The sequence below is a fragment of the Scylla paramamosain genome, chromosome 34 (genome assembly GCF_035594125.1).
Source record: "Scylla paramamosain isolate STU-SP2022 chromosome 34, ASM3559412v1, whole genome shotgun sequence".
Taxonomy (NCBI): domain Eukaryota; kingdom Metazoa; phylum Arthropoda; class Malacostraca; order Decapoda; family Portunidae; genus Scylla; species Scylla paramamosain.
Window position 1 is genome coordinate 2,889,546 of NC_087184.1, and position 19,774 is coordinate 2,909,319.

Consider the following 19,774-nt stretch of genomic DNA (forward strand, 5'->3'; position numbering starts at 1 on the left):
CCCTAGGTGTGTCAGACTCAAGATTAACTAACTGTACTCCTTCGGGCTGCCTTGTCCCTCGCTGCCAGGTACCCCAGGTGATGTAACAGGTAATTAACACACACACCTTACCCTCCCCTCCACAGAGAAAAAAAATGGCATATAAGGTAACGTATAATTTACAGGTAAGCACTGACCATTACGGATATAAGGTAACAGGTAATACACAATCCACAGGTGATCATTAAGTACTATTATGTGAATCTCAATTACCTGTCTGATTGAAAAAAATAAATAAATACGAGGATAAAAAAAAGTGTAATCTGAACGCATCAAGTCATGAGTGTAAGTAATTAGGGCACCGTTGCGCAACCTCTCATTCAAGTGAAGAGTTTATCGAGGTGGAGTCATTCAGTTTACTTATAATTAATCCGAAATGCGTTGTAAAAATTCACGGAAGAGAATAAATCAATGTTGAGTTATCGTCGTCATAACACACACACACACACACACACACACACACACACACACACACACACACACACACACACACACACACACACACATACATACACACACACACACACAGATACATACATACATAAACAGACAGGCAGACAGACAGAGAGGCAATGCTAAGTTACAAATGCCCTCCGTTCCTTAATTAGCGGAAGAAGATATGAAGTCAAGCTTGTCTCGTCTGTGTTTCTACGCGTGTATCTTCCGTCAATGAAACAAAAAATGACAGAAAAGAAGAGAGGAGAGAGAAAGAAAAAAAATCGCTCGTCAGGTGGATGAAGCGTGTCTTGTTTTGATTCGTTGGAACATTCCCGTGCAAGGTTACCACACACACACACACACACACACACACACACACACACACACAACCTTTCAAGGCAAACTCGTTCATTTCTACTTCTTTTTTTTTCTGTCTTTCTTCAACGCACGTGCTCAGGACAAGACCGCGGGAGAATTAACGAGTTTTCTTAGTCAACAGATGAACATAAGACACCTGAACACACCCACCAGCGGCGCCGCAATAACCCTAAATATTAACAGTGACAAGGAGGGTTGAGGAGATGGAAAACTTGTAAATAAAGCTGTAAAACTGTGTGTGTGTGTGTGTGTGTGTGTGTGTGTGTGTGTGTGTGTGTGTGTGTGTGTGTGTGTGTGTGGTTATGAAACTGCAAACCTTGAGAGAAGTATAAACACACACACACACACACACACACACACACACACACACACACACACACACACACACACACACACACACACACACACTTTTTGACTCTAAGCATACAGAAAAACTCAAAACATAACTTCTCAATTATTTTACGGATGAGGATTACAATGCATTAGTGAACATTTTCTTATTTAACATTATTTTCAAATCAGAATATTCGCATCAAACTAGAACTTCAGATTATTAAAGCAGAGACTTACTACTCCTACTACTACTACTACTACTACTACTACTACTACTATTAGTTTTTTGTATAATTACTGTTGCTGTTGTTAAAATTCCTTATCTACTCGTATACTGTTAAATATAATTATTTCTAGTATATTGAGAAAAAATAACGAAAACATTGAATTATGGAACCTGTGTGTGTGTGTGTGTGTGTGTGTGTGTGTGTGTGTGTGTGTGTGTGTGTGTGTGTGTGTGTGTGTGTGTGTGTGTGTGTGTGTGTGTGTGTGTGTAGGGACGCCGCCAAGACCGCAGGCAGCCATAAAACAAGACACACGGACAGTCAGACACACAGACAGGCAGGCAGGTAGGCAGGCAGTCAGATACCCACAGCCACCGCACTTTCCTTGGCGGGGCACGGACAGATGGCTGGCTGGCTGGCTGGCGGGAAGGAAAGGATTAGCATGGGTCAAACTCCTCTCCCTGTAGGCCTACGCTGGGGAGGCCTAACTTTTACTGCCACACTACTACATCGTATATAGAAAAGCCAGAACAGAAATATGCACCGTTATACGTTCGACTACTTTTTGCGTCCACCTAGCCATCCACACACCCACCTGCCTACCACCTCCACACTCGACTTCTCTTTTTCCTCCTCCTCCACCTCCACACACTCACCAAACCACCGCTACCAGAGTATTTTTTTCTCTCCCTCCCTCTCTCCTGCACTATCCTGTCATCCAAACTACGAGCCAAAATAGAATAGTTACCCTAAAAAAACCCAAGTCATGACCTCAAAATCGCTTGATGTCTGGTCTTCCTTTGTACTTTTATGTGTACACCTTACTTTTTCTAGTCTCACAAAGTCTCCCTCCTCCTCCTCCTCCTCCTCCTCCTCCTCCTCCACAGCACAGCCAGGAAATCACACTAAGCCAGAGGATGCAGTAAGTCATCCACGTGGCTATCTGTCCACCAATCGTTACAAGGTCGCCGCGAGGATTCTTCTTAATTGACAGATTGATTAATGAAATTCCGCTTTAACGAAACCACCCCAGGAGGAGGAGGAGGAGGAGGAGGAGAAAGAGGAGGAGGAGGAGGAGGAGGAGGAGGAGGAGGGAAGGGTTGGGAAGTGAAGATCGCGAATGGTTTCAAGGGAGAAGCTAGAATACACGGGGAAGAAAGAATAAGAGGAAGAGGAGGAGGACGTGGTAAAGGAAGAGGATGAGGAAGAGGAAGAGGAGGAGGAGGAGGAGGAGAAACTATAGCACTACCTTAGTAACGTCAGATTCATGCCCTGAATAAAGAAGAGAACAATGGGAGGAATAAATGAGAGAGAGAGAGAGAGAGAGAGAGAGAGAGAGAGAGAGAGAGAGAGAGAGAGAGAGAGAGAGAGAGAGAGAGAGAGAGTCATGCAAACTTCACGTTATTAACATGAGCTGTGATGGTCACTTGTCTCTCATGTCAGGCGATGGAGGAGGAGGAGGAGGAAGAACAAGAACATGAAGAATAAGAACATGAAGAACAAGAACAAGAACAAGAACAAGAACAAGAAAAAGAAGAAGAAGAAGAAGAAGAAGAAAAAGAAGAAGAAGAAATACAATAAAATCACAAAAGGGAACAACACAACCTAACACAAAAAAAATAAGTAAATGACAGAAACAAACAAAAATATTAAGAAGGAAAAAAGTGAACGAAAAAAAAAAAGTAGGCCAGTTCAGCTACGAGAAGGCGAGTGAATAATTTCTATTCTATTCATTTGAGAAGCACCCGCTGAAACACAAACCACAGCGCTACCTGATGTTTACAAACTCACTCACTCACACTACTTAGCAAGGTGACGGACGGCAGGAGGGGAGGGGAGGGAGGAGGAAGAAGAGGAGGAGGTGGGTGGGGAGAAACAGGACGATGGGGTTCAAGATGAGGTTACATACATACATACATACACCCTCTCTCCTACCCATCCCTACGACCACCCCTGCGACCCAAATACTCTCCCCCACTATCTCCTCTCCCCTCCCAGAGTTGTGGTCACGCAAGGCTGGGTGATTCTGGATGAGTGTGGTTGTCGTGGGTGAGAGGAGGTGATGCTTGGGTGCGTGTCTGGTCTAGTCTGTCTGGTCTGGTCTGGTCTGGTCTATCTTCAGCCTCCTTCGCTTTCTTTTCCTTCACGAATCCCAGTGAAGGTGTGATATTTTAGTCTGTATTACCTACAACGCGTCTGTAACTATTCTAATTAATGTATATTTTCCTATATGTAACGTTCTCTCTCTCTCTCTCTCTCTCTCTCTCTCTCTCTCTCTCTCTCTCTCTCTCTCTCTCTCTCTCTCTCTCTCTCTGCATCTTTTTTCACAATTGCTTTACTTAAATTTTATCTGTAAAGCACTTGTGAATAAAGCTTGAATCTGAATCTCTCTCTCTCTCTCTCTCTCTCTCTCTCTCTCTCTCTCTCTCTCTCTCTCTCTCTCATACCTGGAGTCTTTTCTTTCTTAACAATCATCTTAACTATAAAAACAATTATTTTTCCAACATTTTAATACAGTAACTCTCTCTCTCTCTCTCTCTCTCTCTCTCTCTCTCTCTCTCTCTCTCTCTCTCTCTCTCTCTCTCTCTCTCTCTCTCTCTCTCTCTCTCAAGTACACTCACACATCTTCCCTTAATCCACACCCGCACACCGCCTCACTTCTTCCTCCATCTAACCTACTAATCCCACCCAGTCACTCCACCACGCACCACATCTCTCTCTCTCTCTCTCTCTCTCTCTCTCTCTCTCTCTCTCTCTCTCTCTCTCTCTCTCTCTCTCTCCACCACACTCGCTGCACTCCACCCACCGCCCCCGCCACACCACCACAAGCCACACGGGCCCCTCCACCCTCCACCACACCCCCACCACACGCACAAAGGCAGGACTCAAACTACAACCGCAAAACCAACAAGGAAAGGAAAAAAGAGGAAAAAAATGAAAGGAAAAATAAAAACACGCCATGCAGGTCTCCACGTGGTCAGTGGATTACAGGAAGAGGGATAATGTGATAAAGAAGGAGGAGGAGGAGGAGATAGTAATGATAAAAGATGATAAAGGACAAACTAAGAGAAAACAAAAATACACTGCAAATTTATGACAGCTTAAAACAATTCTCCTCCTCTTCTTCCTCCTTTTCCTCTTCCTCTTCCTCCTCCTCCTTCAGCATCCGAGGGTCCTGAAGCGTCACTAACAACCACACAACTACTACAAGGCACACAACTAGCGCCACCTGACGCCCTCTAAGTCCTCCACCTGAACTCTCAACGCTGCCAAGGATTCTGTTACCGAAAAGATGCGGAAATAAAAAGAAATAAAAAAAAAAAAAAAACGGGAAGAGAAAATAATATTAACACGATTAGCGAGTTTTCTGTAATTTTTATAAGATTATCTGCGTTTTATTGTTTTATTATTATGTTTGGTAGTAGTAGTAGTAGTAGTAGTAGTAGTAGTAGTAGTAGTAGTAGTAGTAGTAGTAGTAGTAGTAGTAGTAGTAGTAGTAGCTGAAGTAACAACAGTAGATGTAATATTATAATTTATTTTATTAATTAATATAAATAATAAAAATGCATTATTACTACGTAGAAGCACAGAGAGAGAGAGAGAGAGAGAGAGAGAGAGAGAGAGAGAGAGAGAGAGAGAGAGAGAGAGAGAGAGAGAGTGGACACGGCAGCAAGGTGGGCCAGCGTGCAGGTGTGGGCGTGGCGTGGGCGTGGGCGGGAACAGGTAAGCAGACCAGGTGGTGAGTCAGGCTCAGGCTCCTGGACTGGTCACGCCGCACACACCCGACTCTGGTTACACACACTCACTCACTCACACACACACACACACACACACACACACACACACACACACACACACACACACACACAGTCAGTCTCGGTAACAGCAAGGCGCACCAACCACTGACTCCGTTTCTCATCTCCCGCGCCGTTATTACCTCCACTCTCCACCTCCTCCACTTTACTCCATCTCATCTCCAGTTCCTCCCTCAGCTGTCAGTCAAGTCCTTCCGCTATCATCACTACTACTACTACTACTACTACTACTACTGATTCTACTACTACTACTACTAATAATAATAATAGTACGAGTTTCACCTCCACTACATCATTCACCCCCCTCACCACCACCACCACCACCATCGTGACCTATACCACTTTCCCGCATCACTCTTCCACCACCTGATCCTCTCTTCCCTCCACCCATCACCCTCCCCTGCCTAACTCACGTGTAAGGGTAGAATCACGTGCGGGAAGGGAGGAATGGGCTGCAGGGGGAGGGTCGTGGCGAGGAACACAGCGAAGGGAGGTGTGGGTGAACTTTTCATACATTCCCCGCACGTTCACTTCCAGGAATACGAGACAAACAATGCAAGTGAAGGATTTATTTATTTTATTTTATTTTTTTTCTAGAATGTTTACGTGAGGTGAATTAAAGTGCAGGAATAATAATAGGTGACGTGAAATAGTATACCTAAGTCATCCGTCATTCATTTATTTATTCACTCATTCACTCGCTAAGGATAAAAAAATAAGCAAATAAAAAAAACAAATAAAAAAAGAAAGTATCACGTTGTTATCAGGAAGTTTTCTCAAATTTCAACAACAAACGTGATTCTTTTTATATTGCAGACGATCTCTCTCTCTCTCTCTCTCTCTCTCTCTCTCTCTCTCTCTCTCTCTCTCTCTCTCTCTCTCTCTCTCTCTCGCGGGTCGTCCTAAGCATTAGGTGTTTGGGGGTGAAAATACTACCCTAATTTATCACGACCTTTTTTGGCGTGAAGTTTTTCCTCCCAAGATCCTGCTTCTCTTTCACAGGCAGCCACGCTCACAACTTCCTCTCAGTAGTGTGTGTGTGTGTGTGTGTGTGTGTGTGTGTGTGTGTGTGTGTGTGTGTGTGTGTGTGTGTGTGTGTGTGTGTGTGTGTGTGTGTGTGTGTGTGTGTGTAGTTCCCTCGCCCACATGCAGTACACCCCGTCACCTCGTTCAAACACACGTACAGACAACCAGCAGCAGGTTTCCAGGTCTCCTTCATTCATTCACCCATTCACTCATTCACTTACTTGTCTACTTTCTCTTTCCTTCCATTTCTCTCATGTTTCCTCTCCCTCCTTGCGCCACGTCGTGACCGCTGCATTTTCATTTCACACACACACACACACACACACACACACACACACACACACACACGTCCTGACCCACATATCCCGCCAAGCAGATAAGGAAAATCGGCCAAAGCATCGAGATTAGCAAGATTATACGAAAATTAGTAATGATAAAACACAAAAAATGGACGAAAGATAATGATAGCAATGAAGAAAATGACACAGGAAGACTGGCTTTATCTTCCTTGATTCGTGTGACTATAACTGTCGGGAAAGATCTCTCTCTCTCTCTCTCTCTCTCTCTCTCTCTCTCTCTCTCTCTCTCTCTCTCTCTCTCTCTCTCTCTCTCTGAAGGTGTCGCGGTGTTCAAAACGTGAAACTTTCCCGAGGCGGTGCAAAGGTTTCAGATGTCAGGAGGAAGGATCAGAATGCACTCGACAGCTTATTGCATGCATCGCGGCCTGACCCGAGCCCTGCTATCTGGCGGTCTTGGCCTCCAGCTTGGGTTGAAACAGGTTGGCTTCCACTGATGTGTTAGGACGAGACTCTGAAGGTTAAGTTGTTTGCTAATATGGGGTAGGTTAGGTTAGGTTAGGTTAGGTTAGGTTAGGTACGGTAAGGTAAGGTAAGGTTAGGTTAGTTAAGGTTATGTTAGGTTAGGTTAGGTTAGGTTAGGTGAAGTTAGGTAAGATTAGCTACAATAGGTTAGGTTGAGTGAGAATAATAGTTGGGTTGGGTTAGGTTAGGTTAGAATGACAGGTTATGTGAGAGCAGTAGATTAGGTTAATATGACGCACTGTTAGGTTAGATAAGACTGGTGTGTTAGGTAAGAATGCTCAGTGCAGAGCCAATTCTTCAAGACCACATCACATTATCAGTAAAGATTAGGTTAAGTAAAAATGTCAAGTTAGATTAGGTTATATCAGTAAGACAAGAGACGTTTTCCTTCCTTTTTTTCTCTTGTTATCCTTAAGCCACGTCAAGTTATGGTTATGCTACATTTGTCAGTACTACTTCCTTTTCTTTAATCTTTTCTACGCACAAGCAACGCAGACCAAGAGCAAAAAGAAGACCAGGAAAAATATAAGTTAACAATTACAAGTTATAAGTTAAGCAGCTTCCTTCCCCCTCCCTCCTTTTTTTTTTTTATGAATATTTCCAAACCACGGTAAACAAACAAGCGAGGTGGCGGGGCAGGATGAAGCACCTGTACATCACATCCGGTAACTGATCACTATCCGTCAGGTGTGGAGACGATAAACAGATTACACCAAAGATAAAACTAAGCCGCCAGTTTTATCAAGAATCCTCCAAGCACTCAACACTCTCCTTATCAGTATTCGAGCTAGAGAGAAAATTAAATAAACAAATAAATAAATAAATAAATAAATAAAAATAGATGAACAAAAACAACACCACCTCAAAATCCAGGCCAAATAAATAAGTTGGTGCATTAAAGTTCGTATTTTCCTGCGATTTCTGCCTATTGTTTACGGTGAGTGAGCGCAAGCGTTACTCGGCCCGTGATTGGTGCGTTACTCGGCTCATGATTGGTGTCTGGATGAGGCGTCTGGCCGGCGTGGCGGAGGCTGAGCAGACAGGAGGAGGAGGAGGAGCATGAAATTGAGAGAAATGTGCAGAGAAAACTGAGGAAGGAGAAAATGAGTAACGAGGAGAGAGAAGGAGAAAAGACAAGGAGAAAGGAGGTGAGGAAAGAAAACGGGAAAGGAGGATTGGGGAAAAAGGAAAGGGAAACTGGAGGAAACAAGAAGTAAAAGAGAAGACACGAAGGAAGAGAGAGAGAGAGAGAGAGAGAGAGAGAGAGAGAGAGAGAGAGAGAGAGAGAGAGAGAGAGAGAGAGAGAGAGAGAGAGAGAGAGAGAGAGCATGAGATGGAGGAAAAGAAGGAAAACTGGGGAATGGGGACGAGTAGGAGAGAGAGAGAGAGAGAGAGAGAGAGAGAGAGAGAGAGAGAGAGAGAGAGAGAGAGAGAGAGAGAGAGAGAGAGAGAGAGAGAGAGAGAGAGAGAGGAGTGGGGGACAGAAAATATTAACAGTAACAAAAAGATAAAAAGAAAAAAACAAAAAAATAAGAAAAGAATTGAAAAAAGAAAGGATAAGAAGGAGAGCAAAGAATATATATATAGAGAGAGGATGAAGAAGGAAGACAAAGAGTAACAAGATGGAGGAATGGAGGACAAGAATTAGAATTAGAAGATAGAAAAGAGAAAATAGAATAAGGAGAGGACAGGAGAGAGAGAAAAAAAAAGAGAGGATAGGAGAGATAAAAGACAGTAATAAGACAGAACGGAGAAAAAAACAAGGAGAGGATAAGAAGAGAACAGTTAGATAGGAAGGAGAGAGGAGAGAATGGAGGACAGGGTAAGGAGAGAGAGGAGAGAGGAGAGAGGAGAGAGAGGATGAAGGAGGCATTAGGAGGGCAGGGAAGCACGAAGGGTACCCACCAGAAGCACCACCCTTGCCTGGAGGATTGTGTGGGAAGAACCAGTGGCGAGTGAGTGAGTCATGTGCCCAGGTGTCCCGCGCTACCTGTGTGTGTGTGTGTGTGTGTGTGTGTGTGTGTGTGTGTGTGTGTGTGTGTGTGTGTGTGTGTGTGTGTGTGTGTGTGTGTGTGTGTGTGTGTGTGTGTGTGTGTTAGGGTCTCGTAAAACATGTTCTATATTTTTTTCCCGAGGTATTTCAGGCTACGTAGTTAGTCAGTTAATGGGTCAGTCAGACAGGTGAGAGCTCAGGTGTGCAATACGTAATAGGCAATGATAGATAGCACTGCACCTTATACATCATTACAAGGGATTTGAAACACCAACATAACAGGATCCTATTAGATAAGACAGATGGATGGTACAAATACCTTCCAAATATACCCACAGGTGCACCTTATGCCTCATTACAGGGGACTTCAAACACCAACATAACAGGATTCTACTTTATAAGATAGACAGTATAAACACCATAAAAATAACTATATACAGGATCGTAAACAAGACTGACAGATTTCACAACAAAACTTTATAACTATAGTGCAAGAAAATAAATAACAGTCACAGTATAAAAGGTCTTACTAGTGTCTATACTCGTATACTCGGTGCTCTTCATAAGAAAGGGATTCAAATGTTTCTCCGGGCACCAATCCAGTCAGTGAGTCAGTCAGTACGCTGGTAAGTCAGTTCCTGTTTTGTGGGGGTATATTTCGTGATGTTGTTTGTATGTGGTTTGTGACGTGTGGTTTGCATGCTGAGGAGAGCTGAAGAGGAGGAGGAGGAAGAAAACGAGGAGAGGAGGAAGTCCCGAGCTGTGAGAATCAGTGCTGTGGTTAGACGGGCAGTGTTGAGGTCTGTCTCTGTGGCTGACTAACTCACGCCACACACACACACACACACACACACACACACACACACACACACACACACACACACACACACACACACACACACACACCTTAACACGTCAGCTCGCCGCTCCGACACCTGCGCTCACGTACACTCCAGGCACGGTACACTTTGAGAGTAACTGAGAGTAACGAGTAACATGATTTAAGCCACACACACACACACACACACACACACACACACACACACACACACACACACACACACACACACTTTTTAACACAACAGCTAAAAAAAAATAAATAAAAAAAACATTCATGTACACTCAAAAACACGATACAGTTTTGAGAACAAGGTATCACACTTAAATCACACTCACTCACTCACTCACACACACACACACACACACACACACACACACACACACACACACACACACACACACACACACCACTTCACAGCATCACCACTGCACCACCAGGAGGGAGAGAGAGAGAGAGAGTCACGCTTTCACACAGTTACGTAAATAATTGATGAAATACAAGTTAATGGACGTAATTCTTGGGAAAATAACTGGATATGAACTGTCTCCATAAGACTGCTTTTTGTCTCCTCGTCTTCCTCCTTTCTCCTTCCTTTCCTCTCCTCTCTGATTCCCACACGTTAAATTGCTTTAATTGCAGATAAAACTCGTTGATTCAGGAAATTAGAACCTCCGCCACTTCCTCCTCCTTCCTTCTTGCCTTCCCTTCGCCACCTCCTCTTCTTTCTCCTATATTCTTCCTTCTCTCCTCTTCCCCCTTCTCCCTCCCTCCTTCCCATATTCGTCATCCTCCTCTACCTCCTCCTCCTATCCCATTACTCCCTCTATGTATCAGACAGCACAGCCCCATTAAACTGCCCCGTAAGGACCAACAAGTCTGCTACTGTTTGCTCTTCCTTTGTGTTTCCCCCGTTCCCTCCTCCTCCTCCTCCTCCTCTGCTGCAGACAATGTTTTTCCTCGGTCTACTTCCACCCCCAGCTGCGCCTCCCACGGGTTTCCTCACCCCTGGAGGTCTTCCCTACTCTCCCTCCCCCCACTCTCTCTCTCTCTCTCTCTCTCTCTCTCTCTCTCTCTCTCTCATCTCTCTCCTCTCTCTCTCTCTCTCTCATAATGTGTCTCCACCATTCCCTCCCTCCCTGTCGCTAATGCTCTCTCTCTCTCTCTCTCGTCTCTCTCTCTCTCTCTCTCTCTCTCTCTCTCTCTCTCTCTCTCTGACACCTGTTCTCCCTCTTCCCTTCCCTCTCACTCGCCCAGAACAAAGGAGTGGAGTGAAGTGGAGGAATGGGCGTGACGTGGAGTAGGGAACAGTGGCGTGAGGAAGGAGTGATCAGTGTGGAGTGGGAGTGGTGATGGTGACTGTATGGGGTGGAGATGTGGCTTTTGTGGAGTGAAGGAGCGGGGGTGTTGGATTGTCAGGTGGTGAGAGACGGGAGGTGGAGGAGTGTGGAGTGTGTGGAGAATGTGGTAGTGGAGACTGGAGTGAAGAGGTGAAGTAGTGGAAGAGGAGGAGAACAACAACAACAACAACAACTACTACTACTACTACTACTACTATTATTACTACTACTACTACTTCCACTCTCATACATGAAGAGAGAGAGAGAGAGAGAGAGAGAGAGAGAGAGAGAGAGAGAGAGAGAGAGAGAGAGAGAGAGAGAGAGAGAGAGAGAGAGAGAGAGAGAGAGAGAGTGGAGGTTAGTCGCCCGGAGAACCACGAGTAGTAATAGTTATCACTCCTCCTCCTCCTCCTCCTCGTACCGCAGGATGTTGCCTATCATACTCTCCCCCCCTCTCCCCTTCCTCTCCCCAGTACCAGCAGATCCGGCGCTTGGGGGCACGGACGCCTCCCATTCATGCCTCCCACAGCAGCTCGTAAAGAGAAGGGGAATATAAAGGCTGCTCATGACACCAGTAATGAGAGAGAGAGAGAGAGAGAGAGAGAGAGAGAGAGAGAGAGAGAGAGAGAGAGAGAGAGAGAGAGAGAGAGAGAGAGAGAGAGAGAGAGAGAGAGAGAGAGAATTAAACTTTGAATTCCTGTCACTCGTATGATCACAAGCGAGTGGAAAGGTCGCCCACGCAAAGGTGAGTGAAGCACAACATTAGTCATTAGCATCGAGGTGCAGGGAGACAGCCAGACAGGTAAGGCGGCCCGTTTCAATACTCAACTTTATGCCCTTTTAAAGATACAGTAACAGGTTGGTCGTCCTTCTAGTTTTCGTAATAAATTCATAGGAAGAGATGCCAGAGGGGCGTGGCGGCGTTGTCACCTCCCACAACCTACGCTTAGCCAGCCTTATACGGGGCGCGCATGAGTAAAAGTGAATCAGAAATCAAACAGTGGACAAAAAAATAAATATAAATACACCAGTGATACGACTTTCTCAACCGTCTAAGCACGCAGGTACCCACATCCTCCTCCCTCGCCCCCCTCACAGACATAAGCATGCACCGCTCAGTATTTCCTTTTCTTGTCTTGCTCGAGTGTCTTCAAGAATCCCGCGAGCCGCCGTCCAAAGAGGGTGTGTTGATGCAACGGCGAGCGCGGCATAGCCCAGGCGTGACATCACCAGGAGGGAACACCAAGACCATCATACCCATAAAAGGGCGCCACTTGAGCACCAAGATTTAAGGCTTTCGATCACGTTTTGACACACCGTTAACCTCTACTACTACCACCACTACTACTACTAGTACTACTACTACGACTGCTACTGGTGCTGAGGTGCACGGAAACCACGTCTTCATTTCCTCCTCTCTGTGCCTTCAGGAATGTCAGTGTTCACAGGTGAGTTGCAGCCACTCAAGACTATATGAGTTTTACAGCATATTTAAGCCACCGAGATCTACTAATGCCAACACACTGATGGATTAGCTAACTGGAGGGCAGACTAACTTGCTGACTGAATGACTGATCGGTTAACTGGCTGAGGACCTGATTAACTGGTGGAATAGTGACTGACGCCCGGGATGAGTAACTGATTGGCCAGCATCCAGCATCCAGCCACAGGGTCCCGCAGCAGGAGGGTGAAGGAGGGTCACCACGGCGGCTGACTGGAGCGTGGGTGACAGAGAGCAGCGGGCGTGGCTCTGATTTGAGCAACCTTGCCAAGGTATTCAGCTGCATGCTTTGTGTGTGTGTGTGTGTGTGTGTGTGTGTGTGTGTGTAGGGAGGAGCAGGAATATGACTCACACCAAAAGAACAGTTTTATGAGATGCAGATGCATTCCTCCCGGCAAAGTGAGAGGTATCATTAGCTTATTATATGCAGAGTTTTACATAGTGTTGTGGCTACACATTAACGCCGAGGGGAAGAACTGCACAGCTGTTTGTCATGAGTGGTTTGTGCATCAGGCGAAGAAAAGGAAATACAGGCACCCACCGCACCAAAACAACCAAGACTACTTCATTTAAAGCAGCGACCCTGGGAAGACACAAATAATTTCATGATATACGGTAAGAACAAAGTGCGCAGAGACCCAGACACCTACACCCACACACACACAGAGAGAGAGAGAGAGAGAGAGAGAGAGAGAGAGAGAGAGAGAGAGAGAGAGAGAGAGAGAGAGAGAGAGAGAGAGAGAGAGAGAGAGAGAGAGAGAGAGAGAGAGAGAGAGAGAGAGAGAAAGTTAAAATGAATCCTAAAACAGCACATAGGACTTCACCACACAAGCTAAAAATAAAAAAATAAAATAAAAAAAAATAGGAAGGAAAAAAAAAACAGCCAAATAAATATAATAATAAGCACTGCACTCAAGAATCACAACAGACACTTAACGAGAAGACTTAAACCCCCACAAAGCAGCCAAACACGCACGCTGCAAGCCACCTCAACGCCTCAACGCCCGCACCAGCCGCTCAGGTATCACCCAACACTTACCTGCGCTACTCACAATACCAAACACTTCAGAACAGAGATGACACACACACATACACACACACACACACACACACACACACACACACACACACACACACACACCTTCCTGTAGCATCCTTTGTGGAGAGAGAGAGAGAGAGAGAGAGAGAGAGAGAGAGAGAGAGAGAGAGAGAGAGAGAGAGAGAGAGAGAGAGAGATAAAACATTTGAGAGGGAGAAGCAAAATGACGAGCAAGCCAAGACGACCGTCAGAGTGGGTCAGTGGGAGTGAGGTCAGGTACAGGTTATGTCAATAGGTTGCACCGTGCTTTACTGGGGTTCATGAGTCACGTGACACACACACACACACACACACACACACACACACACACACACACACACACACACACACACACACACACACACACACAGAGAGAGAGAGAGAGAGAGAGAGAGAGAGAGAGAGAGAGAGAGAGAGAGAGAGAGAGAGAGAGAGAGAGAGAGAGAGAGAGAGAGAGAGATGCTTCACTACCTATGTCGTATTAAAATCATAAGGCAAACCCGGATGACTAAGATGATCATAAACCAGACCACTGTGAGGCGTGATCTGCCTGCACGCTCCCCTCCACTGAGCACTGCGCGCCTCACAGGACTGGGGCACTGGGCACTGGGAAATACCTAAGCCAAGTGAACCAAGGCTCGTATAGTCATGGTCGATAGTCGAGTAACAGCACGCTCACTTCCACTATATTTAGATTTCTTTCCTTAATATTAAGTCCACTGATCTGATCTAAGAATCTATCAATTGTCAGGTTTTCTATGAGCACAAACAAACCACGCTCAGGTCCAGTATGTTTAGTGTTCTTCCCCCAATCTTTTATCCTTTGATCTGCTAAGCATCATCAGTTGTCAGGTTTCGTACGATTGTTAGCAGAACAGAGGACTTGGGATCAGTATTGAGGAGCACAGGTCACACTACCCCTGGCCAACACTACATGCCACACAGTACAAGACTATTTTCGCAGTTTCAGGCTGAGGATCATTTCCGTGTCTTTGCAGGGAATAAGTCACAACATGAAGCTATAGGTAAACATCATAAACAAGGCGCGTGTTGCGTCAAGTGTTGTGACTGGCACTGGAAATTCCAAATAAGACGCAAAGTATTAACAAAAAAGTAAACACACGCAGCAAGCAGCAATTTTCACCCTAAAAATCTTCACCTTCCCCGAGGGCCGTAATAAGGAAGTCATCACACAAGAATAGACACAAGAGTCAACTCGAAAGAATAAGGACAACAAATAATTTTAAACAAATATGAGAATCAACTTAACAGAATCACAATAAAAACAACCTAAAGTAAATCAGCACAAAGACCCAACTGTACGAGAACTAAATTGAAACAAATAAAAAAAATTTAACAATACACAATTATGATGGCAAATGAGTGAATAAATAAAGGAAAGCCTGTAAACTGAGGCATTATATTACTTTAACTAAAAAATAAATAATTAAATAAAAATACGACACACTATATAACTGTAGAAAAAAAATATAATCTGACGAGCAAGAAAAAATACTCGCAAACTACTGAGACAAACAACTATTGCAGAGAGAGAGAGAGAGAGAGAGAGAGAGAGAGAGAGAGAGAGAGAGAGAGAGAGAGAGAGAGAGAGAGAGAGAGAGAGAGAGAGCTTACACCTCCCTCTCACATAAGCTTTCAGTCATAATTTATCTAGGCGGCCAGAAACTCACGCTGAAGGAGGAGGAGGAGGAGGAGGAGGATCAAGTAGGAAAATCTAACGCTCTAACTCCATCTTGAGCGGAACAATGTGATTAGACAGCGGCCAAGGTCAAGCAGTCCACGTGGAGGGGGAGGGGGACTCAAAGGGACTGGTTCACCTCGGCTCACTTTGCTGGCCATGTCCACAGAGTCACGGAGCTGTGTGTGTGTGTGTGTGTGTGTGTGTGTGTGCAAATTCCTTCTATGTACGTATGCTTCTTAGGAACAACAGTGCCTTGTTATCGATTTCCTGTTTTCAAGTCTAAGAATAAATCGTGCGTGTGTGTATGAGAGAGAGAGAGAGAGAGAGAGAGAGAGAGAGAGAGAGAGAGAGAGATTAGGATGATGAATGCCTCCATTATCAGTTAATCAGAAGCCTTTTTCCTCTCTCATTAACAACACAGCTTCTTTACAATACAGATAACTGCGCATCTGATAAGAGTTTTGCTTATTCTGATAGCGACAATTCCTGGAACCAGAGTGGAAAACAACAGCGGCTGGCGTGGCGTAATTTCGCGTGGTAACAGCTAATACCAAGACTGCCTGTTAGAGGGTGAGCATTTTCCTCGTCAAGTTGATTTAGTCTACGAAGGTTGACGTCTCTCTCTCTCTCTCTCTCTCTCTCTCTCTCTCTCTCTCTCTCTCTCTCTCTCTCTCTCTCTCTCCTTAAGACACAACAATGAAACCTAAGCCGAGCTTGAATATACTTGCGCCCACACTCCTCGCTTCAGATCGTAAAATAATATTGTTAGGGAACGATATAAAATACAGATCTAAGACTCGTGTTTTTGGGAGGAGTATGACTGCTTTTTAAAACATTCCTGTGCCATGAGCACAAGTTAGTAATGTTGCAAAAAGCACAGCACGACCGTTTCTTAACTTATCTGCTGCTACGCAGTGTGCAAGTGCGCAGTGTGCAAGAACACATAGACGTTAAGTCCAGAGAACATATGAGAACATGGGGTAGCATCTCAACAGATGAACGTCTCTCAACACCAATGACAACAGATGTAGTTCCGTACCGGTATAAGTTTCGTGGAACAAACAGTTCCCCATATCATCCCTCGCTCGAGACAACGGTCGTGACACGTAAAAATAACAACTGACAAGGAATAGCTATTCTCAGCCTGTACTTGCCACAGCAGGCCTCTGCTAAGTGCACCGGTAAGACTGTTGTCCCTGTCCACTCACAAACGATAGTATTTCCTGTTTCCCCTACCTCTCTGGCGTCCTCTACCAGTTTAACTTCACGTGACAATGACGGGGAAAGACCCTCGCCCTGGAACACAACCCTGACCCTCGTCACCGTTTGATTAGCTCCCAGTCATGTCTGGAGCGCTAGGTGGTAATACTGCACTTGGTATGGCAACACTGCTCTCAGGCCTTGCTGCCACGTTGTTCTATGTGGAGTACAGCACCACACATTCTATCTACCTAATCCACAAACTCTTAACTCCCCCTAATTCAGCTGGTGCAGCTTTTTCGTTCAGTGTTTTGCAGGAGTGGTGGTGTAAGCCCACCACCCTGGTTACAGCGATGGTCTGGGACCGCCGCTCCACCACACTGTGTAGTACTCCCAACTAACCACTACCAATTCATATTCATTGACCTCCGTAATGCCTTCGCTATTCCCGCTAAGTCTCTCTCTCTCTCTCTCTCTCTCTCTCTCTCTCTCTCTCTCTCTCTCTCTCTCTCTCTCTCTCTCTCAACCATTCACAACATTACACACGCACACAGAAACTGAGTGTGGCGAAGTGGAACACCATGCAAATTAGCTTAAAATAGTAATTCCAACAGGAAAACTTCAGCGTTATCTCGACGGTTGCAGGGATGATGTGGCGGTTGACTGCACTGCCGTTAACTTGACGCATGACGCTGCGAGGCGTTTTATAATTTTATGTCCACCAGTCACCAGTCAGCAGTCACCGCCCTCCACGCCCAATTTAACTGATGGTTCACAAGCCGTCTTGCCCACGCTTGGTTATCAATTTTATTAGTGACACATGAATTATACGTCTTCTCCACTCTCTGCTGTGCAACTGCGCTCTGTCGGACACTAAGTTACTGAGGCACGGGGCTTGTGAGACAGTTAGCGCTAGTAGGGCGCCTCAGCAGTGCCCAGTGGCCCTACATGATCGAGGCTCGGGTGTGTGGCAGTCGTTGGGTACAACCTCGCCGGATGGGGGGCTGTCAGGCGAGATTCTTGATAAAACTTTGTGTCTCAGCTGGACTTCTTAAATATTTATGTGCGACCCTTTGTCGTATATATTGACTGATACTCTCTGCTGACCTCTTATTCTTATACTTCGCTTAAAATGGTCTGCTGATCCGAGGGGGAAGAAAACGAGGTGCTTATCATGCATTAAGAACACAGTCAGAGGGAGAGGGAGGAAGGGGGGATGAGCTGAGGCAACAAGTTTGGTGACCACACTGCTCACATCACCAGTCTCGGTTACAGTAACAAGCGAGCAGGTGGCATTTTTTTTTTTTTTTTCATCTGCTGATGCTGATCAAGATGCTGCCTTTCATGAAGCACAAAAGGTAAAAATAACTGTGTAGACCCTTAATGTTAATTTGTTCACCCTCCTTGTCTCTCAACGCCAACAACATCTGTCAACGTCAGGCGGGAATCCACTAATACGCTTCCGTTAGATAATAAGAGAACATGTTAATCTGTTTGCCGTCTTCAAGAGTGAATGCCAAGATTAGGGAGACACCAGGATCATCACCTGGAGTCACTATCGGCCGAGAAGAAAGTGGAGGGCAGTGGCAAGGTGTTACGTAAGGGTAGTGGTGATGGTATTGGGTTCGTTGGCGAGACAGCTGAGAGTAACAACATTACGAAGTCTGGAGGTCTGCGGCGCGTGGCCTCAGGCCCAGCCACCCTCACCACTTCAGCTGCTTGGTGGACCTTGGCCCACAACAGTTTACATATCACTCTTTGTCTCGCTCCATCCTTGTATACCTTAGACTCCACGAGTTAATAAAGCCAATGGTGCAAGCTGCTGCACACGAGGTCGAACTAAGTTTTTTTTTTTTTTTTTCACCTCTTGTCTAGGTCCACTTTTCCTCCAGATGTGATAGTGATATACTAAGCTTCATTATGCATGACACGTTGACTACAGTACTTATGCATGACTACTATTTGTTTTATGCAACACCTGCCAGCTGGAGGTGCACCTTTGTGTGGAGAATGGTGTTTTTAAGGTCATGTTGCAGAACAGTTCTTGGTGTTTTGGCGGGGAGCGGGAGAGCGAGAGGGCCGGCGAGGGACTGTGACAAAACAATGTTGCAGCCTTGCTGGACTTACGGTCACTCGTCTTATGTAATTTCTTGACCACAGCAATACTTCTTATCACCACCACCTTCAAGTATCGTCCACCTTTTTCTTTGGTTAAAGTACGTCTACATATTGTAATCAATAACAATCTTCCTAAGAAAAATGCATGTAATATAACCCTCATGCCCTCGTCAACGGGGCGGGACTCGGCGGGCGCCGTCCACTGAAGTCATGAATGTCACTCACCTGGCGATGGGTTCCTTCTCCACCTCGTAGTCGTCGTCAATACAGCCAGTGTGGAAGATGTCGTGGAGGTCTGGGTGGTCGTCGGGGCTCAGGAAACCCCGCAGGCCGCCCGCATCCCCTGGAGTGCCCTTAGCCATGTCGAGGACCTCGCGCATCCCTTCCGCTGCGTCTGGCCTCACTCAGGGCTTCTGGACGGCGCGTGTGCTGCTGCGGAGAGAGGAGGAGGCTGCCTCGCCCTCACGGGTGGTGGTGGTGGTGCGCCCCGCGCTCCACGCGACACTGCCACCTGATGCTCACCACCTCACAGCCACAACACTCATCACACTCGCTCACAGTAGCAACAACCACTAGGAGGCCGGGCTGGCGGTGCGGCCGTCATGAGGTCTCCGCCCTGCACTGGTTCCTGAGTCACTCTGAAGATAAACTCGCTGCCTCACTCACCGCACCGCTCCACAGCTTTCTTGTGCAGTTGCCAACGACTACTTTTTGCCTCCACACATTTGTCACAATAAAACGAGTTACTATTTTTGGGTTTTATTTTCACCCTCGTTACTCTGGGCGTGAACTGACAAGGTTCAGTGTTATACCAGCAGCTGATGCTACTAATACAGTACAACAAATAGAATTATCAAATTTCAAATATCGCCGCGATTAAAAGTCAAAAGTTACTCGAGTTGTGACATGGTAATGAATAAGTGCAACTTA

The 19,774-nt window shown here is 45.7% G+C and overlaps 1 protein-coding gene across 1 annotated transcript in view; it reads right to left on the minus strand.

Annotated features, from left to right (window-relative positions):
- Positions 1 to 19,550, minus strand: part of LOC135090036 (uncharacterized) — a 110,611-nt gene extending 91,061 nt beyond the window's left edge. The window contains exon 1 of the mRNA XM_063986266.1: positions 19,070 to 19,550. Coding sequence (XP_063842336.1) covers positions 19,070 to 19,224 — 155 coding nt within the window. The 5' untranslated portion in view covers positions 19,225 to 19,550. The remainder of the gene's footprint in view (positions 1 to 19,069) is intronic.
- Between the last annotated feature and the right edge of the window lie 224 nt (positions 19,551 to 19,774).